Consider the following 18,389-nt stretch of genomic DNA (forward strand, 5'->3'; position numbering starts at 1 on the left):
TACATGTGTTCCCTCTCCCGATCCCTGCTCCCGCCTCCCTCTCCATCCCATCCCTCTGGGTCAGGCTTTTAATCTATTGGCATCTGTCACTTCCAGAGCAGTTCCCTCTTCTATGTTCATTTTCGCTTCCTCTGTTTGCAGGTTTCTTCAGTGTCTAATTTCTTCCCTAACACAAGAGGGTGAAGGTGATCACTTATTTAGACTCACTTTTTCACTTGTGTTGTGGGGAGGGAGGGATACTGCAAACAAATATCACTGGCCGTGTGTGGGGAGTGCTCGCAGTGTATGGGCCACACTGGATTTGCCCCAGCTCAAGGCAGTGTGCGCTTCCAGGGTCTGCACTGCTCAGGCTCCAGGGTGTTCTGCTGCGGCACTGTCCAGAGTGGGCCCTGCGTTTCTTGCACTTCCCAGGTCTCATCCACTCAGGTTCTCAGGTACTCTGCAAGGGCACAGACTCATTTGCACGTGTGTTTTGTGCCCTTGCCAGGTCTGAGCAGCTCAGGAGACCAGGTGTTTGGTGAGTGTACTGTCCCAGGTGGGCTGAGCATCTTAATCGTCTCCCGTGTCCCAGTCACTCGGTTTCCCGGGTGCACCATGAGAGCACCGTCTCAGGTGTGCCATGTGTCTCCTCTGGGGAGCTAATCTCAGGCTGCAAACCTCCTGGCTGATGTCAACTGTCCAGGATCCCAGGAAGACATGATTAGCAATTGGGAGTCTGCTTACAGTTGGGTGGAGGATTCCAGTCTCTGGGGCCAAGGTTGGAGCAGCCCCTTGCCTTCCAGCTCTGGCTGTCCTTGCCTGCCTCTCAGCTTCTGGCCAGGGAGAGGGGACTCTACGAAGCCAGCTAGCTCTCCTTTGGTATTTGCTTAATCCTTTGCTCTGTGAGTAGACTACGCTGCATGTTAGAGCCTTTCATGGGAAAGTTCTCTCTCTCTCTCTCTCTTTTTTCTCTCTCTGGTGATTCCATAGTTTGGGTTGCTATCTCATGTTAGCTCCCTCAGATTGTCCTCAGGGCCTTCAGGCCCACTCCTTACCCTAAGCACCGATTGTGCAGCCCATGCCTCCCTGTCCAGCCCCTGCTCGCTGGTGGTAGATGCGAGCGTCTGGGCTGCTTCTCCACTGGCAGTTGCATTTAGGCATCTATTCTGTGGGTTTTTTTTTTTTTTCCCCTGCTAGTTATGTTGCCCTCTGAGATTCCTAAACTCCCCACAGACCCGCCTGTGAGAGGGTTTCCTACTGTTTGGAAACTTCTTCTTCACTACTCCCTCCCCAGGATGGGTCTCCACCCCTAAGTCTTTTGTCTCTTTTTTCATCTTTTATATTTTGTCCTACCTCCTTTTGAAGAGAATGGCCTGCCTTTCTGGGTGCCTGGTGTCCTTTGCCAGTGTTCAGAAGTTGTTTTGTGGAAGTTGCTCAGCATTCAAATGATCTTTTGATGAATTCATGGGGGAGAAATTGGTCACCCTGTCATATTCCTCTGCCATCTTGGGACCGCACCCCCCAGCTTACTTCTAGCGGCATGAAATGGGTAGTCGCATTACCTTAGGAGACTTATGAAATTACAAGGATGGGACAAGGTTTTATCCCTATTTCCTAGGGTCTAGGGTATTGTCAGACTACAGTCAGCATGGCCCATATGAAGTGTGGCATAAGTGGTAAAATGTCTCTACCCTCTGGAACAGAGAGAAGAACGACAGGACACTTCTCTTAGGAAACTATGCAATTTAGTCAAGTATTTAAAAAAAAAAAAAAGTACACTGTGGAGCTCTAATTTTCCACCGGGTGAAGCTATGTTTTAAAAATAAAGGAAAAAGAAACACTTTTTCACAGAGGCAAAAGCTTGAAATCATTCAGCACCAGCATACCTGCACTACAGAAAATATTAGAGGAAGGTCTGCAGGAGGAGTGGATGTAGTGCAAGGTGGAAATCTAAAACTGTACCAGAGGAGGGAGAACATGGAGGATTGTCAGTCTGAGAATATGTATCCATATCTTTTTATATCTCTAGCTCTATCCCTAATTTAGAGGGAATTTAATACATTCACAGTGCATTTTCTTGGACTAAAATATTCAAATAATACATTCAAGAGCAGATTAAGTACAGTTGTTGAGAAAATCAGTAAATTGTAATTTAACTCAAAGAAAAATATCCCAAATAAAACAGAGAGACAAAAATGTAATAAAATATGAAAAAGTTTGTAAGAGATAATACAGGACCCAGTGAAAAGACTCTCAGTATGTAGATACTGAAATTACTGGTAGGAGTCCTGTCTCCTGCCTAGAGCTGAGTGACAGGAGGACTCCCAGGGAGCAGTAGCTGCAGTGTGTGAGCCCACAGCTGTGGGCATGGAGTAGGTCAGCAGGGATGTTGGCCTCAGTACACTGGGCAGCCAGCACTGCTGCTTTTGTCCCTTTCTGCCCTAATTGTCTCAAGGATGGGTCTGGCTGGAGGGACCTAAGGGACCAAAGCAGAGGACACTCAGTGAGCTCCTTAAGGTAAAAGGGCAATCCTCTGGCAATACCTAGATTGGGCTGTACCAGCAAAGCCGAGTGGGGTTGCCTGGATGAGATATTAGCCAGCCTCCTGGGCATCAAAACAAATCCTTGGCTGTATCAGGAGAGAGTGTCCTTTTAAAAAAAAATTGGAGGATAGTCGTTCTGCGGTGTTGGGTTAGTTCCTGCTGTACAGCAAAGTGAATCAGCTGTGGCATGTGTGCTCAATTGTGTCTAAGTCTTTGTGACCCCATAGACTGTAGCCCATCAGGCTCCCCTTTCTGTGGAATTTTCTAGGCAAGAATACTGGAGTGGGTTGCCATTTCCTTCTCCTGGGAATCTTCTCGAGCCAGGGATCTAACCCTCCTCTCTTGAGTCTCCTGCATTGGAGGGCAGATTGTTTACCACTGGCATCACAAGAGAGGAGGGAACTAGCTGTATATTTACATCCATCTGCCCCCTCCCCCGCCCCCATTTAGATTTCCTTCCCTTTTAGGTCACCACAGAACACTCTTAGAGTTCCTATACAGTATACAGTAGGTGCTATACAGTAGGTTCTCATTAGTTACATATTTTATACATAGTATCAATGTATGTCAATTCAAATCTCCCAATTCATCCCACCCCCTCCTTGGTACACATAAATTTGTTCTCTGTGTCTGTATTTTATTTCTGCTTGCATTAAGATCATCTATACCATTTTTCTAGATTCCACATACATGTGTTACTATCCAATACTTGTTTTTCTCTTTCTGCCTTACTTAACTCTGTATGACAGTCTCTAGGTCAATCCACTTCTCTGCAAATGACACAATTTGTTCCTTTTTATGGTTGAGTAATATATGTATAGCTTTATACATATGTATATGAAGATGTATATATGTATATCTTCATTTTTTACAATAAATTTATTTTTTGGCTGTGTGAGGTCTTAGTTTCAGCATGCAGGATCTTCGTTGCAGTATGTAGGATCTTTCTTTACATTTTGTGGGCTTAGTAGTTACAGGGTGTAGTCTCAGTTGCTGCACTACAGGTGGGATCTTAATTCCCTGACCAGGGATCCAACCCAAGCCCACTGTTCTGGAAGGTGGGTTCTTAACTACTAGACCTGTACCATATATTCTTTACAGGAGTAAGTGTGGTGACTTAGAGTGATAAAACTACAGTCATCTGTTGCAGAGTCCTGGAAGCACCCCAGGGTTCTACTTGGTATATATTTAGTTGAGAAGTCTGCAGTTGGTTTGGCAGGCACAGGAGGCATGGAAATTGCAATACCTGAGGCAACAGTGGTAGAGAGACTCTTAGAATGTTTGCAACAGCAATTATTATGCAAAAATATACAAGTATTTCAGCATTTTTCAAACCAAAACAAATGCACTGGAAATAACCAGCTGAAAGTCAGCTCTTCCTGGAACCCATCCCTGTTTACATATGATCCTACCTTTGCTGACATCATTCACCTCCCTCATCAACCTGAACCTTTGGGAGCCATATATGAGAAGGAAAAATGATAGGATACTGAAAGAGGAACTCCCCAGGTCGGTAGGTGCCCAATATGCTACTGGAGATAAGAGGAGAAATAACTCCAGAAAGAATGAAGGGATGGAGCCAAAGCAAAAACAACACCCAGTTGTGGATGGGACTGGTGATAGAAGCAAGGTCCGATGCTGTAAAGAGCAATATTGCATAGGAACCTGGAATGTTAGGTCCATGAATCAAGTCAAATTAGAAGTGGCCAAACAGGAGATGGAAAGAGTGAATGTCGACACTCTAGGAATCAGCGAACTAAAATGGACTGGACTGGGTGAATTTAGCTCAGATGACCATTATATCTACTACTGTGGGCAGGAATCCCTTAGAAGACATGGAGTAGCCATCATGGTCAACAAGAGAGTCCAAAATGCAGTACTTGGATGCAATCTCAAAACGACAGAATGATCTCTGTTTGTTTCAAATGCAAACCATTCAATATCACAGTAAACCAAGCCTATGCCCCAACCAGTAATGCTGAAGAAGCTGAAGTTGAACGGTTCTATGAAGACCTACAAGACCTTTTAGAACTAACACCCAAAGAAGATGTCCTTTTCGTTATAGGGGACTGGAATACAAAAGTAGGAAGTCAATAAACACCTGGATAACAGGCAAATTTGGCCTTGGAGTATGGAATGAAGCAGGGCAAAGGCTAATAGAGTTTTGCCAAGAGAACGCACTGATCACAGCAAACACCCTCTTCCAACAACACAAGAGAAGACTCTACACATGGACATCACCAGATGGTCAACACCAAAATCAGATTGATTATATTCTTTGCAGCCAAAGATGGAGAAGCTCAGCAAAAACAAGACTGGGAGCTGACTGTGGCTCAGATCATGAACTCCTTATTGCCAAATTCAGACTTAAACTGAAGAAAGTAGGGAAAACCACTAGACCATTCAGGTATGACCTCAATCAAATCCCTTATTCTACACAGTGGAAGTGAGAAATAGATTTAAGGGACTAGATCTGATAGACAGAGAGCCTGATGAACTATGGATGGAGGTTTGTGACATTGTACAGGAGACAGGGATCAAGACCATCCCCATGGAAAAGAAATGCAAAAAGGCAAAACAGTTGTCTGAGGAGGCCTTACAAATAGCTGTGAAAAGAAGAGAAGTGAAAAGCAAAGGGGAAAAGGAAAGATATTCCCATTTGGATGCAGAGTTCCAAAGAATAGCCAGGAGAGATAAGAAAGCCTTCCTCAGCAATCAATGCAAAGAAATAGAGGAAAACAACAGAATGGGAAAGACTAGGGATCTCTCCAAGAAAATTAGAGATATCAAGGGAACATTTCAGGCAAAGATGGGTTCAGTAAGGGACAGAAATGGTATGGACCTAACAGAAGCAGAAGATATTAAGAAGAGGTGGCAAGAATACACAGAAGAACTGTACAAAAAAGATCTTCACGAGCCAGATAATCACAATGGTGTGATCACTCACCTAGAGCCAGACTTCCTGGAATGTGAAGTCAAGTGGGCCTTAGGAAGCATCACTACAAACAAAGCTAGTGGATGTGATGGAATTACAGTTGAGCTATTTCAAATCCTGAAAGATGATGCTGTGAAAGTGCTGCACTCAATATGCCAGCAAATTTGGAAAACTCAGCAGTGGCCACAGGACTGGAAAAGGTCAGTTTTCATTCCAATCCCTAAGAAAGGCAATGCCAAAGAATGTTCAAACTACCGCACAATTGTACTCATCTCACACGCTAGTAAAGTAATGCTCAAAATTCTCCAAGCCAGGCTTCAGCAATACGTGAACCGAGAACTTCCAGATGTTGAAGCTGGTTTTAGAAAAGGCAGAGGAACCGGAGATCAAATTGCCAACATCCGCTGGATCATCAAAAAAGCAAGAGAGTTCCAGAAAAAGATCTATTTCTGCTTTATTGACTATGAAAAAGCCTGTGACTGTGTGGATCACAACAAACTGTGGAAAATTCTGAACGAGATGGGAATGCCAGACCACCTCACCTGCCTCTTGAGAAACTTGTGTGCAGGTCAGGAAGCAACAGTTAGAACTGGACATGGAACAACAGACTGGTTCCAAATAGGAAAAGGAGTATGTCAAGGCTGTATATTGTCACCCTACTTATTTAACTTATATGCAGAGTACATCATGAGAAACCCTGGGCTGAAAGAAGCACAAGCTGGAATCAAGATTGCCGGGAGAAATACCAATAACCTCAGATATGCAGATGACACCACCCTTATGGCAGAAAGTGAAGAGGAACTAAAAAGCCTCTTGATGAAAGTGAAAGAGGAGAGTTTTTCACTCTCAGAGCCAACTCTCAGAGTTGGCTTAAAGCTTAACATTCAGAAAACTAAGATCATGGCATCTGCTCCCATCACCTCATGGGAAATAGATGGGGAAACATTGGAAACAGTGTCAGACTTCATTTTTTTGGGCTCCAAAATCACTGCGGATGGTGACTGCAGCCATGAAATTAAAAGATGCTTACTCCTTGGAAGGAAAGTTATGACCAACCTTGATAGCACATTAAAAAGCAGAGACATTACTTTGCCAACAAAGGTCTGTCTGGTTAAGGCTATGGTTTTTCCAGTGGTCATGTATGGATGTGAGATTTGGACTGTGAAGAAAGCTGAGCATCGAAAAATTGATGCTTCTGAACTATGGTGTTGGAGAAGACTCTTGAGTCTGCAAGGAGATCCAACCAGTCCATCCTAAAGGAGATCAGTCCTGGGTGTTCATTGGAAGGACTGATGCTGAAGCTGATACTCCAGTACTTTGGCCACCTCATGTGAAGAGTTGACTCATTGGAAAAGACCCTGATGCTGGGAGGGATTGGGGGCAGGAGGAGAAGGGGACGACAGAGGATGAGATGGCTGGATGACATCACCAACTCGATGGGCATGAGTTTGAGTGAACTCCGGGAGTTGGTGATGGACAGGGAGGCCAGGTGTGCTGCGATTCATGGGGTCACAAAGAGTTAGACACGAGTGAGAGACTGAACTGACTAACTGACTGATGCTAATGAGTACCTGTTTCTTGTACTCTCACAATACTTACTTGGAACATCCTCATTTCGTGACAAGTCCTACATGCTCACTGAACTGGTGGCATTGTTAAGGAAAGTCAGACAGTAGAGTTAAATGACTTCTGTATACTTTCATGATATCTAATCTCAGCTTACTTCACCTTTCTCCTCAACCATCTCTTTCAACTTTTGTGTTGATTCTCATCTTACTCCATTTTTTGGTCCCAAATATTTCCTATTCTTACTTTATCCTCCAACCAGATACATTTTGACCATAAAACTATAAGCTTTAGGGCCATTTACCTTCCTGGGACAGTTTCAATTGCTAGAAAAGGACATAGTGATGTGTTGACATAGTCATATATTTTTAATTAAAATTTTTAAAAATAAGGTATTTTAAGAACAGTTAAAATAGCAATTCTTTTTATTCATATTTGGCCTCTTTTACATTTTTGAATGTTTGCAGTTACTTTTTTGTGTAAGATTTTTTTTGTTCATTTTTCTTTTCTGTTTTTGGTAGTGGGAAGATCCCCTGGAGGAGAGCATGGCAACCCACTTCAGTATTCTTGCCTGGAGAATCCCCATGGACAGAGGAGCCTGGTGGGCTACAGTCCATGGGGTCACAAAGAGTTGGACACCACTGGGTAACTAAGCACAATGGGACTGTTGAGTCTCTTCAAAGTAATTTATTTAGTGAGAATTCAGGTATAACGTTGTTGTTCAGTCACTGTGCTGTGCTTAGTCACTCAGTGGTGTCTAACTAAATCTTTGTGATTCTCTGGACTGTAGCCCACCAGACCCCTCTGTTCATGGGGATTCTTCAGGCAAGAATACTGGAGTAGGTTGCCATACCCTCCTCCAGGGAATCATCCCAACCCAGGGATCAAACTTGGGACCCCACACTAAAGGCAGATTCTTTACTGTCTGAGCCACCAGGGAAGCCTAAGAATACTGGAGTGGGTAGCCTAACCCTTCTCCAGGGGATGTTGCCAACTCAGAAATCGAATTGGGGTCTCCTGCATTGCACCACAGTTCAAAAGCATCAGTTCTTCAGAGCTCAGCCTTCCTTATGGTCCAACTCTCACATCTGTACATGACTACTGGAAAAACCATAGCTTTGACTATATGAACCTTTGTCAGCAAGGTGATGTCTTTGCTTTTAAATACCTTGCCTAGGTTTGTCAGAGCGTTTTTTTCCCAAGGAGCAAGTGTCTTTTAATTTCAAGGCTATGTCACTATCTGCAGTGATTTTGAAGCCCAAGAAAGTAAAATTAGCTACTGTTTCCACTTTCCCTCCTTCTATTTGCCGTGAAGTGATGGGACTGGATGCCATGAGTTTAGTTTTCTGAATGTTGAGTTTTAAACCAGCTTTTTTCACTCTCCTCTTTCATCAAGAGGTTCTTTAGTTTCTCTTCACTTTCTGCCATTCAAGTGATATCATCTGCATATCTGAGGTTGTTGACATTTCTCCCGGAAATCTTAATTCCAGCTTGTGATTCATCCACCTGGGCATTACGAATGATTTTCCCTGCATAAAAGTTAAATAAGCAGGGTGACACTATTCAACCTTGATGAACTCCTTTCTCATTACTGACCCAGTCCATTGTTTCATGTGTAGTTCTGTTTCTTCTTGACCTGCATACAGGTTTCTCAGGAGATGGATAAAGTGGTCTGATATTTCAATCTCTTTAACAATTTTTCACAGTTTGTTGTGATTTACACAGTCAAAGGCTTTAGTATAGTCAAAGAAACAGAAGTAGATTTTTTCTGGAATTCCCTTGGTTTTTCTATGAGCCAACATATGTTGCCAATTTGATCTCTGGTTCCTCTGCCCTTTCTAAACCCAGCTCATACGTCTGGAAGTTCTCAGTTCATGTACTACTGGAGCCTAGCTTGAAGGATTTTGAGCATAACCTTACTAGCATGGGAAATGAGTGCAATTGTACCATAGTCTGAAGATTCTTTGACATTGCCCTTCTTTGGAATTGGAATGAAAACGCACCTTTTCCAGTCCTGAGGCAACTACTGAGTTTTCCAAACTTACTGACCTACTGAGTACAGCATTTTAACAGTATTATTTGGGGTTTTAAATATTCAGCTGGAATTCAATCACCTCCACTAGCTTTGTTCAGAGTAATGCTTCCTAAAGCCCCCTTGACTTCATACTCCAGGATGTCTGCCTCTAGGTGGTTGACCACACCATCGTGGTTATCTGGGTCATTAAGATTTTTTTTTTTTTTTTATCGTTCTGTATATTCTTGCCACCTCTTCTTAATCTCTTCTGCTTCTGTTAGGTTCTTACTGCTTCTGTCCATTATTACGCTCATCCTTGCATGAAATGTTCCCTTGATATCTCCAATTTTTTGAAGAGATTTCTACTCTTTCCCATTCTATTGTTTCCTCTGTTTCTTTGCATTGTTCATCGAAGATGGCATTCTCTTCTCTCTTTGCTATTCTCTGGATTGTGTTGGCTATATCTTTCACGTCTCTTCTTTCCTCAGCTATTTGTAAATCCTCTTCAGGCAACCACTTTGCCTTCTTGCATTTCTTTTTCTTTGGGACGGTTTTGATCACTGCCTCCTGTACAATGTTACAAACCTCCATCCATACTTCTTCAGGCATTCTGTCTACCAGATCTAATCCCTTGAATATATTTGTCACCTCCACTGTTTAATGAATCATTAGGGATTGGATTTAGGTCATATGTGAAAGGTCTATGGATTTTCCCTACTTTATTCAGTTTAAGCCTGAATCTTGCAATTATGAATGCTTTGATACTTTATTTACTTTTAATTCTAGCATAGTAGCTTTACAATATTTGTTGGTTTCTGCCATACATCTACATGAATCAACCATAGGTGTATACATGTCACCTCCCTCTGGAACCTCCTTCCCCCCTCCCACCCCATCCCACTCCTCTAGGTGAGTATTTCAATTTTTAAAACATATTTTCTGCATCTGTTGAGATAATCATATGACTTTTCTCCAGTATTCTGTTAATATGTGGACTTACTTGATTGACTTTGAATTGTAAGCCAAACATGCATTCCCAAGGGAAACATCACTTTGTCTTTATGTGCTAATTCCTTTATGTGCTGCTGGATTTGATATCCTAAGGTTGTGTTAATTTTTTATATATATTTATTTATGAATTGCATCAATCCATAGTTTTCCAGTATAATATATTTCCTGAGATTATATGAAGTGAGGGATGATTCACACAGCTGCTGGTGAATTCAGGGTGGCCTAGGTGGAAATGAGTGGGGTGTCTATGATCTCAGATGGAAATTCATGTGAGAAGCAGAGAACAAAAGCCACAGCTTTTTGACAATTTCCTTCCCACCCATCTGAGGTTTGGATGTTAGACAGAAAAAGATTTGGGTGAAATCAGATGCTCCCTTTTCTACTAACCCAGATTAGATAAGGGTGCTGTAGATTGAAGGAAGGCAGGGAGAGGGGAGGGAATGGGTGGGCAATATAGAGGTGTCTTCCCAGCAGCCCCAGGGAGCTCTGTGCAGCTGAGCAAGAGCAGGAGGACCTATCTGTCTGTCTGTCCCAGGAGCACCAAATGCCCCTTACTTGTCTTTGCTGCATCCTTGGATAGATCCCCATAACACCTGTACACTCACTGCAGAGCAGGGTGAGTCTATATTCAAGACATTATAAGAATCACCTAACTCATCAGGGTGTCAACTGTCTTTTCAGAAGCTCTGGAGCTTTTACATCAGTTGGCTGGGGGTGGGGTGGAATATACATCCTGAGTCAGATAATGAGAAGGGTCCCTGCCCCAGAACCTGCTCACACCAGCTCAACTCACCTTAGCTCCCACAGAGGCAGGTCTCCATCTTAGAAGAGCCCCCAGACAGAGCCTGGTGGGGGTGGAGTGGTGGGCAGAGACAAGGGCCCAGTGTCACCCAGGGCAAGGAGACCTCCCCTGCACCCACCAGGGTCCCCTCCACAGGGAGAAGCAGCAGCTCTGGATCACCCTGGGGACCTGTACTAAGCCTCCTCACCATGAGGACCTTAGAGAGTCCCTGTCCTAGACCCAGCCCTGTGGGGTAAACCCAGCCAGACTCTTTTCTGGAGGGGAGCTGTTGGGTGGGAAGAAGCTCTTAGAGAGCGGGTGGGATCAGGTGAAGAAGAATCAGACAGCATGAGCATGGGGCCAGGTTCATGGGCAGGCAGCAGAGGCACAGGAGGAGCAAGAAGTCCCAGACCCCTGGACGTGCACTCTGAGCATGAGACCCAACTCAGTGTGTGTTTATGTGAAAGCAGCTGAGTCCACAACTGGGGGTTTGGATTTAGGATAAACTAAGGCCTAAGCACGTGAACCTTGACCCTTGGTTCTTCCTCTCCTGTCAGGAGTTTAGGAGAGGGGTCCCTTCTCACCCATTATTTTACTTTGGTTGTAGTTCAATTTTGTTAATGGAAACCAGAGGCCCAAAGAAGGACTATAATATGTGCACAGTCACAGGGTGAGTTAGCCGAGGTCGTCTCCCCAGAATGGATGGGTGGGGGAAGATATGTCTCTTCAGCAGATGCTTTACCTCCTCTAGCCTCAGATTCTCCCTTGTAAGATGAGGATGATTACTCCTACCCCTCGAGATTGCTGGGAGGAAGAAATTTGGTGGATGATGCTTATGACCTGTGGGTCCTGTTGACAGAAGTGATCAGACACTCTGGCTGATGTAATGATCATTAACCCTCCCCCACCTATTGAATTTGTGGAGGATCAACATTTGGTGGCTCAGACAGTAAAGAATCCACCTGCAAAGCAAGATCCATGAGTCCAGAAGATCTTCAGGAGAATGGAATGGCTACCCATTTCAGTATTCTTTCCTACCTGGAGAATTCCATTGACAAGGAAGCCTGTTGGGCTACAATCCATGCGGGTCACAAAGAACTGGACATGAATGAGCGACTAACACTTTCACTATATTTCAGCATCTCACATCATTGAAATTCAGCTGCAGGTGGAAGGCACACTGGTGGTCTCCACTGTGGCCACGTCCTCCCTCTCCCCAACCTCCAAAGCCCAATCTCCAGTGAGTAAGCACTCTGTTGTGAATTGCAAGGCCTTTTATTTCTGGTATTACCTACTCAGACACAGACATGGTGGGTTGCTGACACTACTTAGTGATCAGCCAAGTGATTTCCTTGGGCTCCTGGCAGGGACAGTTCCATCAGCAGAGAGAACTTGAGTATACTTTATTCTGTAAGAGAAGGTGCACAAATCTCGTGAGGCCTCAGGGGTGGATGAGATGTAAAGCAGCTCTGAACACAGGGGAGGGGCCTGCAGGCTTGTTTGGAGGGAGGCCTCTGGATGTGAGCAGGTAAAGGTGGATATGTCCCAGGGAGTTTTCTTCCAATGGAACAGAGATTGTGGGGTCTCCCTGGAGGACTGAGGGCAGTCTTCTGGGATAGAATGGGAGACACTGCTGAGGACCACCTTGCAGGGCTCTGGAGTGACTCCTGGGAGTCTTCAGAGATGAGCTGACCCCTGTCTGCTTCCTCCCTCTAGCCCTTATACACTTAAGAGTTGAAATAGCTGCTTGTCCCACCACCTCTACGGCAGCAGAGAGAGGATTCACCGTTATCCTCGATTCTGGGCATCCCAGGCCTGGGGAGGGCAGGAGGGCAGCTTTTGGAAGCAGCCTCCTCTTAGGGCATGTGAGGCATAAATGTCTCTTTGAGGTCTAGGGAACAAGGAGAAATGTAGGGTTTAGGTGGGATGGAGTAGGAACTTAAAGCAGGAGGGAAAGAACTGATATTTGGAGAAAGGAAGGACTCAATGCGAATGGATTACAGAAGATTCCAGTTCCTCTGCTGGAGAGGCTGGAGTCAAGGAGGCCAGTGCTGAGGGCCTAACTCCAAAGGCAGGTGGCATCACAGAGTCAGGAGGGCCTGGAGGGTCCCAGGCCTGTGACCAGGCAGAGCTGAGCAGTCAGGGCCAGCTCAGGAGCTCCAGGGCTAGACCGAGTTTTCCTGCAGGATCCTTCCCCACCCTGTGGGTGTCAGCCACATCCTCTCTACCTCCTCATTCATGAGGTTCTTTCTGCTCTCAGGTTCTCAGGGAAGAGCCAGGGTGGAGAGGAAATGATCCCCCCACCTCCCAGTGCCCTGAGCAGATGCCTGACACCCCTGTCCCCACACAGGCACATCCACACACAGCCTCACCTACCAGGACGCTGAGAGCATTCTGCTTATCCTCTTCTGTCAACTTCTCATCAACTCTGCCCTTCAGCCTTCTGGCATTGGCCACTATCGCACTGTTTGTGTTGTATTCTTTCACTTTAGCAATGTATTCGTCAGGGGTTCCCTTCACAAAGAGGTAAACATCCTCCCTCACTGCTGGGCAGATGTCACAATCTTAAACAGAGAGATAAGGGCACACTCCTTGAAAGGCATTTATCAGAACACACTCTTCCCTTCCCCTCCAGACATGCTCAGTGCTGCCCTGGGAAGGTGTCAGAACCCCTGGGGAGCCCAGGTCCCAGCCACTCACTTCCACCCACGATGAGGAGCAAGGCAGTGCAGAGCAGCAGGAGAGCTCCAGCCCGCCTCATGGTGCTGGTGGCAAGTGCTCCCTACTCACCTGGAGCCCTTTTCATAACACGTCCATGTCCTCACCCCAAGGGATCTTGTGTCAGATGCTTCCTTTTCCCGAAGATCCTGCCAGGCCACAGCCTGGTGTTTCCCAGGTCTGCACAGGAGGAGCTGTGTGTGTTGGCAAGATGCTAGTCCTTGAGTCCACAGAGGGCACTGGCTCAGCCTCCTCCTCCTGGAGGGCTCTGGGGGAGGGGCAGCTGACACAGGAAGCTTAACAACTGAAAATCCCCAGGTTGACTAAAAAGGGCAAAAATGCTCAAAAATCAGGCCTCCTGAATGCTGGCCTATGAGAGCCTGTCGGAACAACACATGATCTTGAAGACAGGCAGGTGTGGACTTTATACTCTGAGCTTAGGAATGGTCTCACAGGGAGTAAGTGCCAGGCAAGTCAGAGCACAAGGCCTGACCCCTTGGTCAGGCTCTCTGGTGGCTCCTGCCCCGCCCTGCTGTTATCACTGTTTCCTTAATCTTGTCAGTGGCCTCTGTTGGGCCACTTCCCCAAACCAGTTTCTGGAGACTGGAAACCTCTTTTATGTGCTGGCCCAGAAATTTCTAGTTTTTTCTTGACCAAGTCCCTCCACCTGGCAACCTTGATAGCATCTCATTCTACACAGAAATATTTTCTGCAACTTCTTTCTTCTTTTCTTTTAATTGAGACTTTTTTGTGTGCATTGGATTATACATGATTTAGAAGATAATGATAGTTTCAGGAGGACAACAAAGGGACTGAGCCATATATATGCACATGTATCCATTCTTTCACAAACTCCCCTCCTATCCATGCTGCCTCATAACACTGAGCAGAGTTCCCTGTGCGATAGTGGTCCTTGTTAGCCATCCATTTTAAATACAGCATCGTCCATCCCAAACTTCCTCACTCTCTCTCACCTTTCCCCTGGCAACCATAAAGTTCATTCTCTAAGTCTGTGAGTCTGTTTTTGTTTTATAAATAACTTCATTTATAGTATGTGGTTTTAGAAAGTGAAAGTGAAAGCGAAAGTGAAGTCGCTCAGTCCTGTCTGACTCTTTGCGACCCCATGGACTGTAACCTACCAGGAACCTCAGTCCATGGGATTTTCCAGGCAAGAATACTGGAGTGGGTTGCCATTTCCTACTCCAGGGGATCTTCCTGACCCAGGGATCGAACCTGGGTCTCCCACATTGTAGGCAGATGCTTTACCGACTGAGCTACCAGGGAAGTCCATGTGTTTTTAGATGCCACATATAAAAGGTGTCATAAGATGTTTCTGCTTCTCTGTCTGACTTTCTTCACTCTGTATGACAGTTTCTAGGTCCAACCATTTTCTGCAACCTCTTTCTACTCTTGAGTGTCTCTGTACTGTTCCCCCCATCTCCTCTCCAGAGCTCCCACTTGAGGAAAAGCCAAGCCCCTTCTAGGCCACAGTCTCTGGGCCAGTTGCACAACCAGCCCCGCACTGCTGCTGCCTCTGTGACTTTATCCCTGCCTTTCTCTCCTCCCTCAGTGCCTCCTGTCTGCTCCTTGACCTGACCAAGTGTGCTCCTGCAGCAGGGCCTCTGCACGTGGAGCCCTCCTGGCCTGGAGGCTCTTCCTCCAGTGGCTGCATGATTTGTTCCCTCATCCTCAGATGTCTTTAAGTATCACAGGGCACAGATTTCCCCATATCTTGAGCCCTTATTTCAAATCATGCTGCCTCCATCCTCCCCCCCATGGCCCTCTGTCTTCTCCCCCTGCTTCATCTTCGCCCAGAGCACTTCTTCCCGTGGGGTCACTGTCTTTCACTCCCTCTTAGGTGAGGAAGGGCTGCAGGAGAGCGAGAGCTGCGCTGTGTGCTGCTGCATCCCAGGACTAGGTGAGGGCCCAGGTAGATGTTGCACAATGTTTGTTAGAATAATGGCAGGAATATTCCATTTCTCTGGCATCAATAAATGAGAATAGTTTTAGTTTTATTTACTATAGGATGTGCTTATGAATATTGCCTGGGAGAAAATAAATAAGGTAAAGATGTAAAATATTTCATAAGTCAGAATCAAATAGCTTTTGGCTGGAGGCACCTGGCTGTTATTTCTGAGTCACCTGTGGTGGATTAAAGTTTACTGAAGACATGATCTGAAGTTGGGACACAATGTATGACCACAGTCAGAACTCTTATGCCAAACAGGATTCACATCCGGTAACTGCTCTTGGCAAAGAGTCACCAAGTACTGAGCTGCAGTGTCAGCTGATTTCTGTGGAGCCCCTCCTTACCATGGCTCCTGCTGCCTGGGGGGGGCCACTGCTCTGAAAGTCACCCCATGAGGGGCTCAGGTGGCTGCAGATGTGTCTCAGAGATTCCTGGGCAGGAAGGTGAATACCACAAGGCCCAGGCTGCACATGCTGGCTCTTTGTCTGTGGCAGCAGGACTTCTGTGTGGTGGGACCCCTGCCCATGGATCCCATGCCTTCTGTCCTTCAGAAGACACTGCCCCCAATGCCTTCTGCAGCTCTGTAAGGAGAGGAGCCAGGGATTAGAATGCTGAGTAACACAGGTGGCTGCTATAAATCCAGCCAAGTGCCCTTCTGAAGGTGCTACAAGATCCTCTGAGATGTCCCCGAATTGTGGGGACATTTGGTGACATCAGGGTGAAGAGTTGGTCAGGGTCAATGGAGGAATGCCGCTGATGTGGCCCTTTCCCAATGTAGGTTGTTTTTTTAATGTCTTTTTAGTTGGAGTATAATTACTTTACAATATTGCGTTGGCTTCTGCCATTAAACATGACTCAGCTGTAAGCATAGGTATGTCTCCTGCCTCTTGAACTTACCCCACCTCCCACCCCACCCCATCCATTTAGCCTGTCACAGTACCACGTTGAGCTTCTTCTGTCAATTTGTTATTAATAACATTACATTTGGAATAATTTGTGATGTATAGAGTAGTTGCAAATATTTGTCGAACCTGAGAAACAACATTGGAACATTACTTCTAACTGAACCTCATACTGTATTTGGATTTCACCAGATTGTCCATTAATGTCACTTTGGGTTCCAGGATCCAACCCACAACTATACACACTGCATTCATTGTCCTGTGTCCCCAGTATCCTCTCCTCTGTGGATTACTCATTATCCCCTACTCTGTTATGGCCTTGATCGTCTTGAGGGGAACTGGCCAAGGATGGTAGAGGGACTGAGTTTGTGTGCTGTTGTTCTCACAACATAGAGTGGATTCAGACTTTGGGTTTTGAAGAAGAAACCACACAGGAGAAGTGCCCTTTCATCCCCTTTCATCAGGGTACACAGGACAGCAGTGTGTCTTTCCACTGGAAATTATTGTTTATGTGTTTGCCAAGTTTCTGCACTGCTTCCCCCTTCCACTCCTCTTCTCTCTGGAAGGTGAAGTCGCTCAGTCGTGTCCAACTCTTTGTGACTCCGTGGACAGTAGCCCACCAGGCTCCTCCATCCATGGGGTTTTCCAGGCAAGAATACTGAAGTGGGTTGCCATTTCCTTCTCCATCTCTTTGGAAATGAGTTCCTAAGTCTAGCCCATGCTCAGAGAGGGCAGGGCAGTAATTTCCCCCTCCTGCATGGGATGATCTACAACTGTTATTCAGGATGTTTCTGTAAGGATTGGTTGTCTCCTCTCCCACATTTATGTAATCATATAGTAATGTAATCATTCAACAGATCTTTGAAGGAGGTCACCATTATCTTCATTACCTCCACCATAGTTTGGCCCCAGGTAAATAACAGGGAGGAAATACAGCTCCACCCATCATAAGAGAATTGGATTCAAGATTTACTGAGCATGGCCCTACCCATCAGAACAAGACCCAGTTCCCCCCTCAGTCAGTCTCTCCTATCAAGAAACTTCCATACGGCTCTTATCCTTCTCCATCAGAGGACAGACAGACTGAAAACCACAATCATAGAAAACTAGCCAATCTGATCACATGGACCACAGCCTTGTTTAACTCAATGAAACTATGAGCCATGCTATGTAGGGCCACCCAAGATGGACGGGTCATTGTGGAGAGTTCTGAAAAAACGTGGTCCACTGGAGAAAGGGATGGAAAACACCTCAGTATTCTTGCCTTGAGAACCCCATGAACAGTATGAAAAGGCAAAAAGATAGGACACTGAAAGAAGAACTTCCCAGGTCAGTAGGTGCCCAATATGCTACTGGAGATCAGTGGAGGAATAACTCCAGAAAGAATGAAGAGATGGAGACAAGCAAAAACAACACCCAGTTGTGGATGTACTGGTGATGGAAGCAAAGTCCAATGCTGTAAAGAGCAATATTGTATAAGAACCTGGAATGTGAGGTCCATGAATCAAGACAAACTGCAAGTGGTCAAACAAGGGTGGCAAGAGTGAACATCGACATTTTAGTAATCAGTGAACTAAAATGGACTGGAACGGGTGAATTTGACTAAGATGACCATTATATCTACTACTGTGGGCAAGAATCCCTTAGAAGAAATGGAGTGGCCAGCATAGTCAACAAAAGAGTTCAAAATGCAGTACTTGGATGCAGTCTCAAAAATGACAGAATGATCTCTATTTCCAAGGCAAACAATTCATTATCACAGTAATCCAAGTCTATGCAGCAGACAGTAATGCTGAAGAAGCTGAAGTTGAACGGTTCTATGAAGACCTACAAGACCTTCTAGAACTAACACCCAAAAAAGATGTCCTTTTTATTATAGGGGACTGGCATGCAAAAGTAGGAGTCAAGAAACACCTGGAGTAATGGGCAAATTTGGCCTTGCAGTACAGAATGAAGCAGGGCAAAGGCTCA

At 45.4% G+C, this 18,389-nt stretch overlaps 1 protein-coding gene across 3 annotated transcripts; it reads right to left on the reverse strand.

The window, feature by feature from the left end:
- Positions 1–12,088: 12,088 nt before the first annotated feature.
- On the reverse strand, positions 12,089–13,770 carry LOC122421147 (major allergen I polypeptide chain 1-like). Of its 3 annotated transcripts, none has more exons than XM_043436962.1 (3): positions 13,620–13,770; positions 13,206–13,393; positions 12,089–12,720 (listed from the first exon to the last, which is right to left on the reverse strand). In XM_043436962.1, the coding sequence occupies exons 1-3, from the start codon at positions 13,633–13,635 to the stop codon at positions 12,271–12,273; spliced, it is 654 nt and encodes a 217-aa protein (XP_043292897.1). In that variant the 5' UTR covers positions 13,636–13,770; the 3' UTR covers positions 12,089–12,270. The 3 variants fall into 3 exon arrangements, with proteins under 3 accessions (XP_043292897.1, XP_043292898.1, XP_043292896.1); XM_043436963.1 differs by having other exon boundaries at positions 12,089–12,249; positions 13,530–13,640; XM_043436961.1 differs by having other exon boundaries at positions 13,530–13,640.
- Between the last annotated feature and the right edge of the window lie 4,619 nt (positions 13,771–18,389).

The sequence above is a fragment of the Cervus canadensis genome, chromosome 18, assembly GCF_019320065.1.
Source record: "Cervus canadensis isolate Bull #8, Minnesota chromosome 18, ASM1932006v1, whole genome shotgun sequence".
NCBI lineage: Eukaryota > Metazoa > Chordata > Mammalia > Artiodactyla > Cervidae > Cervus > Cervus canadensis.

Bases quoted from the DNA above. Each gene is read 5' to 3' on its own strand.
- LOC122421147 (XM_043436961.1), bottom strand. From the start codon at position 13,590: ATGAGGCGGGCTGGAGCTCTCCTGCTGCTCTGCACTGCCTTGCTCCTC. The intron at 13,394-13,529 runs GTGAGTGGCTGG...TCTCTGTTTAAG, and splicing joins GCTCCTCATCGTGGGTGGAA to ATTGTGACATCTGCCCAGCA. The intron at 12,721-13,205 runs GTAGGTGAGGCT...CTTGTTCCCTAG, and splicing joins AGAATGCTCTCAGCGTCCTG to ACCTCAAAGAGACATTTATG.